We start from the raw sequence: 10,038 nt of genomic DNA, 5'->3' as shown, positions 1-10,038 counted from the left end.
TAATGCCTTATGTTAGCCCCAGTCATAAATACGTCAATAAAATTAGGACACATTGATCTCAGTTATCAATGTGACTACTTTAAGAGACTACTTTTTGTAATGTTAATATACAGTACAAAAACAATACAGATATGCCAGTAATAAAAATATTCTTCTATTATAAATACATTGTTTTTTATGTAACAAAAATAGCTTCTCTAATTTACAGTATATTGTTCATGTTAGCTCTCAGAACTAACTAACTACTTTACAACTAAGGATAAGTACTGAGATTGGGTTCGATATACTGTACATTTCAACATTGCCGAACCATAATTGCATTACATAGACCACTCTGTGGCTTACAGTCATCACTTCATTCATAGTTATCTCCACGATTTAACAAAGTCCTGCTTCCTTCTTTGCATTTCCTCTTTCTCTTTGACTTCCTGATAGGTAAATACTCGTCATTTGTACGACATCCAGCATACGGTCCTTTATTTAAGCAAATTGTGATTTATTTGTTCTATAAGCCATGTACGATGAGATTGAGTGGAATAACTGTTTTATTCTATCCACATTCACTGGATTTTGAGAAACAGAGCATTTTTATTTTTATCTTTTGCAAATTTGATAAGTAAAAACTTCATACAAAACATCCGACAAAATCATTTCCGCTGAGGCGGACTTCTTAAAAGCCTATCGATGGCTGCACGAATTGACTTTAGCTCTAGACATTTATTTAATTCTTTCTTGGACATTTCAGTTATGGAATTTTCAAACTTCTTTGGGCTTTTAAACCAGTCTAAAAAAATTCAATAAATTTTAATGCTTAAAGATGAAGAATGTAAACAAACTGGCGAAAGGACAGTAGCAATTTGTGAAAAATGCGATAATAATAATAATTCTTGAAAAATAAAAAAAGATATGTTCTTACTATCAAATACTTTCATTCCATACTTTGTTGCTTTTTTGTAGTTTCTGGGGATTTGTTTTCGAGTAGAGTTTTAATTTCGTCCTCAGTTGGTTCAGCAACACGCTCCACCATTTTGTTTTTCTCTACTCACAGTATATGAGCTGATAGCCTAGTAGTAGAGTAGCCAATCAGAGCATGCAATTGCTCATATCCAGTGAATGTGGATAGAATAATTAAATAATATTGGATGGCTTTTTTTGGTCTATCAGATATATTCCATTCAGCTGGCATGATACTGAACAAGTCGAAGACGAGTTTATTATTATTATACATACACACTCTTCATATCAGCATTGTCGAAGGTCAGCGCAAGCTTACCTCTGACTTGGTGCTTTTAGTGTGGCAGTCCAGCTGCCTTCTAGCCGGTGTAGCATTCAGCAGTAGCGTTAGCAAAGGCCAACACAAGCTTACCCGTGACTCGATGCTGTTAGCATGTCATTCCAGTTACCTTCTAGCCGGTGTGGTGTTAACGCAGGCCAATGCTAGTGCAGTCAAGCCAAATATTATTATTATTTTCCCTGTGTAATTTACTGAGTTACTTTTAAAATCAACATCGACAATCACACACAACGGAGTGACCTGGCAGCCAACGTTCTCTCAAAATCTTCCACTTTTAACTAAGAAAACCTTGCAGCCATGTTTGTTTACAAACTGTCACGATCACTTGCTAATGTGGAAGTTTTACATCTCTGACATGTCTCTCTTCCAGTTTTTCGATGTCTGTTGGTATGTTTTTCTCTTGTAAATATGCATGACGAATATATAATGAAGTTTTGGTAGTTTTGTTCAACGCATCTTCAGTTTCAATTTTCAGTTTATTTATTTAGTTCTTAAACCGAGCACTGAATTAGCCTTGTCTTCTCTCTTTCCCGGCTGACAAAGAAACGATTCTGTGCATGCGCAGCAGAAAAGTTTTGTCATTGGATCTTTGCATGAGCTCTGATGTGTGATGTTGTGCTGTCTTGACAACGTGCAATATTGTAACAATATTGTACGCTCATTCTCCATTGGGGAGAGTGGCGTAATACATGGAGGATACGCGATATGATAATATTGCATGCCATCAATAAGGCCACTAGAATGGAATAGAATACATAGAAGAAGAACAACTTTATTCATCACACACTTGTGAAATTCCTCTCTGCATTTAACCCCTCTGAAGCAGTGAACACACACATGCACGTGAGCAATGAGCACACACGCATATCCAGAGCAGTGGGCAGCCATGCTAACAGCACCTGGGGAGCAGTTGGGAGTTAGATGCCTTGCTCAAGGCCGTCCCATATTAACCTAACTGCATGTCTTTTGAACTGTGGGGGAAACCGGAGCACCTGGAGGAAACCCACTCAGACATGGGGAGAACATGCAAATTCCATGCAGAAAGGCCCCCACTGGCCGCTGGAACCCAGAACCTTCTTGCTGTGAGGCGACAGTGCTAACCACTACACCACCGTGCCACCCAATATGTTTTTATCCATCCATTATCTGTAGCCGCTTATCCTGTTCTATAGGGTCGCAGGCAAGCTGGAGCCTATCCCAGCTGATTATGGGCAAGAGGCGGGGTACACCCTGGACAAGTCACCAAGTCATCACAGGGCTGACACATAGACACAAACAACCATTCACACTCACATTCACACCTACGCTCAATTTAGAGTCACTAGTTAACCTAACCTGCATGTCTTTGGACTGTGGGGGAAACCGGAGCACCCAGAGGAAACCAACACAGACACGGGGAGAACATGTAAACTCCACACAGAAAGGCCCCCGCTGACCGCTGTGCTCAAACCCAGAACCTTCTTGCTGTGAGGCGACAGCACTAACCACTACACCACCGTGCTGCCCAATATGTTTTTATCCATCCATCCATCCATCCATCCATCCATCCATCCATCCATTATCTGTAGCCACTTATCCTGTTCTACAGGGTTGCAGGCAAGCTGGAGCCTATCCCAGCTGACTATGGGCGAGAGGTGGGGTACACCCTGGACAAGTCACCAGGTCATCGCAGGGTTGACACACAGACAAACAACCATTCACACTCACATTCACACCTACGGTCAATTTAGAGCCTCCAATGCATGTCTTTGGACTGTAGGAGAAACTGGAGCACCTGGAGGAAACCCACACAGACACGGGGAGAACATGCAAACTTCACACAGAAAGGCCCTCGCCAGCTGCTGGGCTTGAACCCAGGACCTTCTTGCTGTGAGGCGACAGTGCTACCCCTCAATCATAAACTGTGCATTTTAATTTCTTCACAGTTCAAACGCCACTTCCTGAGTTTGTTGTTTGTTTCCTGTCTGACCACCAGGTGGTGCAGGTTGCCCAATTCCTCTTTAATGCTTGTAACACTGCGCTTGATCAGAAGGCGATATGAGTCGAGTGTCAGTAAAGGAAACTGTTAGTTTAGTGACAGTCAGTGAGCGCAATGGGAGGAGAACAGTTTCACCCCAGACTGCAGACATGACAGGACACCTCTTTTAAACAGAGTCTGGCTAAACGAACCGGGTATTACTTTCTTTCAAAGTCATTATTCAACAAGGTCTGAGATTTAAAACAAACAAAGAAAAGAAAAGAAAAGAAAAGAAGAGTGAAAGACAGCGCAGTTGATGTAGGGAGTGTGAGGGACACAGAGACAGGATGTACTGTGAAGACGGAGCTGCTTCACACAGACCCCGCTATGGATGTAAGTACACGATTTCACTCAGAAACACAGGAAGTTTCATTTATTTTCATGTCGACACCATTTACGCCACTCAAGGACTCAAGGTTGTGAGAGAAGTTGCAGGTTAAAAGTCACCGGAAAGTCAGCGTAACATTTCAAACTCTAAGTTGTAGCAGAAGTTACAGGTAAGCAACCTGTCAGGATGCGTCACGTGCTCTGAGGCCATTTTGCTCTCCAAATGTAACAACAAAACCTACTCTCATCTTCTTCAGCGTTTGTTTGCTTATTTGTTTGTTTAGTCACTTTATTTATTTATTTATTTATTTTTATTGAATGATATATCTATTCAATCTATCGATATATCGATAGATATATTTATCATTCAACTACAACCCCAAATCAGAAAAAAGCCAGGACGGTATATAGAAATTTAAATGAAAACTATAAAACAATAATTTGTACATAATCTTTGACCTCTGTTACACTCAAAACAATACAACAACACATTATTTGATATTTTACCTCATGAACTTTATTGTTGTTGTTTGTTTGGGGTTTTTTTTTTTTAAAAAAATGACAATTTTGTTTCTTGTAACACAAAAAAAGTTGGGTCTGCTAGTAAAGCATTTACCACTTTATAATATTTCCATTTCTTCTTACAACACTTAAAAAGATGTTTAGGGTCCGAAGACACCAAATGATGAAGCGTTTCAGGTCCCATTTTTTTCCCCCCGCAAACAGGTCTGAAGGTGTGCAACAGTATGGCGTCGTTATCGTTATATTTTTCGTTTCAAAATTCTCCACACATTCTCTATTGGGTACGGAGATGACAGACACCCTCTTCTTCCACAGCCCTGCCTTTGTAACGTGTGCAGAATGTGGTTTTGGATTGTCTTGTTGAAATATCCCTGGGAAAGATATTGTCTCGAAGGCAGCATATGTTGCTCCAGAATCTCAGTCTACTTTTCTGCATTAATGCTGTCATCACAGAAGTGTAAGTTACCTTTCCCAAGGGCACTGACACAACTCCATACCATACCATACCATACCATACCATGCCATGACAGAGCCTGGATTTTGGACCTGTTGCTGCTGACAGTCGGGATGGTCTTTTTTGTCTTTGGTCCAAAGCACATGGCGACCATTTCTTTCAAAAACAGACCTGGAATACTGATTCGTCTGACCACAATACACGTTTCAACTGTGTGATGGTCCATCCTAGATGCTTCCAAGTCCAGAAAAGTTGATGGCGCTTCTGGACACAGTTAACAAAAGGCTTCCTTTTTGCACAGTAAAGTTTTAACTGGTATTTGTGGATGTAACTATTGTTAGGCCGAACAAAGGTTTGCTAAAGTAATCCCGACCCCATATGGTTATATCTGCTATAGATGAATGACGTTCTTGATTCAGTTCCATCTGGGGGATCAGAGATCAGGGGTGTTCAGCTTAGGCTTGTGCCCTTGCTCTTTATGCACCAAAATTCCTCCAGATTTCTTGAATCGTTGAATGATATTATGCACCATAGAGGGTGAAATATCCAAATGGCTTCTTATCTATCTTTGAGGAACATTGCAGGCCTGAAACGCAGGAATGGATGTACGGTATATTAACAAATGAAATGAAGTTGACCAGACAAAACATGAAATATCTTGGGTTCTTTCTGTCTGCAATGAAATACAGTACAAGTCGAAGTAAATTTAAAAAACATTGCTGTCTTTTTTTAATTTTGCATTTTCCATACAGTTCCAACTTTTTCTGGTTTGGGGTTGTAAGTGTTACAGTAAATATGAGGAAAGAGAACCCAAGGCAGTGACTCAGATCAAATCCTGAGGCATTTAGTCACTGTACTAACAATTTGAGTAGGGATTAATTAAAGGAAGGGCTTGCAAACATTTTCTCTTGTTAAACATTAGCTTTGGCAATTGTTAAAGCCCATGACATCAAAGAATTAAAGACTAAAAGACTTCCAAGTAAGTGTACATGAGCATTTTTAGTGCTGCCAGTTGTGCAACACTGAATATGTCATAAGTAGTGAGAGGCTAAATGGCTCGATCACATCAGAGTAATACTTTGTATTATATGAGAATTGCATGTTATAGTCAAGGTTTAGATTTCGAATATTTTTTGTAAGATGTTTGGGAGGGATCACATCTGATTTGGATAAAAGTTTGTTTGTCAATCGTTTTGTCAGGCTCTGAAGGTTGCTTTGCTGGTTTAATATTAACCCAAGTCTGCTCCACTAGGTCAAATGCTTGGAGTTTTGCTTGCCAGTCTTATCCTACTCTTTCCAGCCATGTTTGCTTTATACAAAACCTACAGTCCATCATATTCCTCTTAACCCCAGAACGTCCTGGCTTATTATTCAGTTATTCTTAAAGCACGTTATTCAGTAACCACTACAAATAATTCAGTACAGTGAAACTAATATGAAAGGTATGCAGTTGTGTGTGTGTGTGTGTGTGTGTGTGTGTGTGTGTGTGTGTGTGTGTGTGTGTGTGTGTGTGTGTGTGAGAGAGAGAGAGAGAGACAGAGAGAGAGAGAGAGAGAGAGAGAGAGAGAGAGAGGAATGCAAGTAAGGACTCATGAGTGAGTCCTGGGCTTTAAAATGGGGTTAAAATACTCACAGTGGTTAAATGGCATTTGAAATTGTGTGTTTAGTTTCAGAGGTGGAAAAATCAATAGCCCAGAGTGCCCAGGACATGCAGGTTCTGTGTCCAGGTTATTGGTTTTAAATCATAGTTGCCTGGTGGACACGTAGGTATATACAGCGGTGCTTGAAAGTTTGTGAACCCTTTAGAATTTTCTCTATTTCTGCATAAATATGACCTAAAACATCAGATTTTCACGCAAGTCCTAAAAGTAGATAAAGAGAACCCAGTTAAACAAATGAGACAAAAATATTATACTTGGTCATTTATTTATTGTGGAAAATGATCCAATATTACATATCTGTGAGTGGCAAAAGTATGTGAACCTCTAGGATTAGCAGTTAATTTGAAGGTGAAATTAGAGTCAGGTGTTTTCAATCAGTGGGATGACAATCAGGTGTGAGTGGGCACCCTGTTTTATTTAAAGAACAAGGATCTATCAAAGTCTGATCTTCACAACACATGTTTGTGGAAGTGTATCATGGCATGAACAAAGGAGATTTCTGAGGACCTCAGAAAAAGCGTTGTTGATGCTCATCAGGCTGGAAAAGATTACAAAACCATCTCTAAAGAGTTTGGACTCCACCAATCCACAGTCAGACAGATTGTGGACAAATGGAGGAAATTCAAGACCATTGTTCCCCTCCCCAGGAGTGGTCGACCAACAAAGATCACTCCAAGAGCAAGGTGTGTAATAGTCAGTGAGGTCACAAAGGACCCCAGGGTAACTTCTAAGCAACTGAAGGCCTCTCTCACATTGGCTAATGTTAATGTTCATGAGTCCACCATCAGGAGAACACTGAACAACAATGGTGTGCATGGCAGGGTTACAAGGAGAAAGCCACTGCTCTCCAAAAAGAACATTGCTGCTCATGTGCAGTTTGCTAAAGATCACATGGACAAGCCAAAAGGCTATTGGAAAAATGTTTTGTGGACGGATGAGACCACAATAGAACTTTTTGGTTCAAATGAGAAGCACTTTGTTTGGAGAAAGGAAAACACTGCATTCTAGCATAAGAACCTTATCCCATCTGTGAAACATGGTGGTGGTGGTATCATGGTTTGGGCCTGTTTTGCTGCATCTGGGCCAGGGCGGCTTGCCATCATTGATGGAACAATGAATTCTGAATTATACCAGCAAATTCTAAAGGAAAATGTCAGGACATCTGTCCATGAACTGAACCTCAAGAGAAGGTGGGTCATGCAGCAAGACAATAACCCTAAGCACTCAAGTCGTTCTACCAAAGAATGGTTAACGAAGAATAAAGTTAATGTTTTGGAATGGCCAAGTCAAAGTCCTGACCTTAATCCAATCGAAATGTTGTGGAAGGACCTGAAGCGAGCAGTTCATGTGAGGAAACCCACCAACATCCCAGAGTTGAAACTGTTCTGTATGGAGGAATGGGCTAAAATTCCTCCAAGCCGGTGTGCAGGACTGATCAACAGTTACCGGAAATGTTTAGTTGCAGTTATTGCTGCGCAAGGGGGGTCACACCAGATACTGAAAGCAAAGGTTCACATACTTCTGCCACTCACAGGTATGTAATATTGGATCATTTTCCTCAATAAATAAATGACCAAGTATAATATTTTTGTCTTGTTTGTTTAACTGGGTTCTCTTTATCTACTTTTAGGACTTGTGTGAAAATCTGATGATGTTTGAGGTCATATTTATGCAGAAATATAGAAAATTCTAAAGGGTTCACAAACTTTCAAGCACTACTGTAGCTACACTATATGGCCAAAAATTTGTATACACTTGACGGCATGGCATTGATATGGAATTGGTCCCTCCATTACTGCTATAACACCCTCCATTTTCCTGGGGAGGTTTTCCAGTAGTAGATTTTACAGCGGGCGGCACGGTGGTGTAGTGGTTAGCGCTGTCGCCTCACAGCAAGAAGGTCCTGGGTTCGAGCCCCGGGGCCGGCGAGGGCCTTTCTGTGTGGAGTTTGCATGTTCTCCCCGTGTCCGCGTGGGTTTCCTCCGGGTGCTCCGGTTTCCCCCACACTCCAAAGACATGCAGATTAGGTTAACTGGTGACTCTAAATTGACCGTAGGTGTGAATGTGAGTGTGAATGGTTGTCTGTGTCTATGTGTCAGCCCTGTGATGACCTGGCGACTTGTCCAGGGTGTACCCCGCCTTTCGCCCGTAGTCAGCTGGGATAGGCTCCAGCTTGCCTGCGACCCTGTAGAAGGATAAAGCGGCTAGAGATAATGAGATGAGATGAGATGAGATTTTACAGCGTGGCTGTGAGGATTTGCGATCATTCAGCCCAAAGAACATTAGTGAGGCCAGGCGCTGATGTTAGGTGAGGAGGCCTGCGTTCCATTTGCACCCAAAGGTCTTTGGTGAGCTTGAGGTCATGTCTCGGGCCACTCAAGTTCTTCCATTTAAACCTTGGTGAACCATGTCTTTATTTGTGCACAGGACTATGTCATGGTAGAATAGGTCTGTGCATCTTAGTTTCAGTGAAGGGAAATTATAACGATACAGCATACAAAGACATTTTATACAATCATGTGCCTCCAACTTTGTGGCAATAGTTTGTGGAAGGCCCACATATGGAGGTCATGGTCAGGCGTCCACATACTTTTAGCCATATACTGTATGTTTAAGCTAAATAAATGCTGTATTTATAGCATGAGCTTCTTGGTCCAAATCCCACCACCTGCTGCACTACACACATCAGCCATGTATAAAGCCCAGTGCAAAGCCATCAACTTACCCTTCTGTTGGAAGTAGCAGCCACCTTGTAGCATCTGGGAGCCAAAACAGTGAAAAACATATTAGTGATGCAGTAGAAACATTATTCGAAAAGGATAATAATCATATACTAATTCCTTTGGAAGCCATGGCCTAATGGTTAGAGAAGCAACTTTGCGACCAAAAGGTCACTGGTTCGATTCGCTGGACCAGCAGGAATGGTTGAAATGCCCTTAAGCAAGGCACCTCAACCCCACCTGCCCTCAGGCTGCTCTGGGTATGTTGTATGTCACTCTGGAGAAGAGCATTTGTGAAATACCGGTGATGTAACTCTTTCGCCTAATTAATTAGGTCTTTGGGCTACAAGAACATGGGAGCTTCCACTTGCATGGTAGGCTAGCAAATTAATTTATGATTTGTCCACACCTGAATTTGGCTAGTCCCATTTGGACTGGTGTACGACAATACGAGAATTCCCTCAGTACTCATCCAAAAGGCTAAATTTGGAAAACAGGATTTTCATCCATATTCTACATATACTGTTCTGCATTTCTGCCTCAAGTAGACACACCCTCTTCCTTGCACACTCAGATAGAATTAAGTGGCATGTCTTGTGCTACTTTTGTGTATTTTTCTAATGTGCTACAGTATGTGGCAAACCGATGATTGAGTCACATCCTGTTAAAGACTGTTAAAAGGGTGTGTGTGTCTTCTGCCAAAAATTCAGTCTGTACCATTAATGTCTTAGAAAATGAGGAGTTAAATGACCAGTTGACCTTGGAGATCTGTACGGAGTGACAGAGATGATGGTTGATATGAATCATGACCTAATCATTTAATGATGAAAGAAAAGTGAGACAAGCTAAAAAGAATCACATCTTGCTTTGCTGCTCTTTCAGGACCATTTGTAGCCAGACCATTTGCTGCTCTTTCAGGACCAAGTGTAACATGCTTATTGGGATGGTCCAACAGAACAAATTACAAGAACTAATATTTAATGTGAATATTTAATCATCCATTCATTCATTTTCATTTAAAGCTTGGTCAGGGTTTTGGTGGA

At 41.1% G+C, this 10,038-nt stretch overlaps 1 protein-coding gene across 1 annotated transcript in view; it reads left to right on the top strand.

The window, feature by feature from the left end:
* Positions 1 to 3,377: 3,377 nt before the first annotated feature.
* iqgap2 (IQ motif containing GTPase activating protein 2) overlaps positions 3,378 to 10,038 on the top strand; it is a 103,536-nt gene continuing 96,875 nt past the window's right edge. The window contains exon 1 of the mRNA XM_060907148.1: positions 3,378 to 3,644. Within this exon, the coding sequence (XP_060763131.1) occupies positions 3,599 to 3,644 (46 nt within the window). The 5' untranslated portion in view covers positions 3,378 to 3,598. The remainder of the gene's footprint in view (positions 3,645 to 10,038) is intronic.

Source organism: Neoarius graeffei, chromosome 24 (assembly GCF_027579695.1).
Source record: "Neoarius graeffei isolate fNeoGra1 chromosome 24, fNeoGra1.pri, whole genome shotgun sequence".
Lineage (NCBI taxonomy): Eukaryota > Metazoa > Chordata > Actinopteri > Siluriformes > Ariidae > Neoarius > Neoarius graeffei.
The sequence above is the reverse complement of the archived record's forward strand: the minus strand, read 5'-3'. Positions and strand labels throughout refer to the sequence as shown.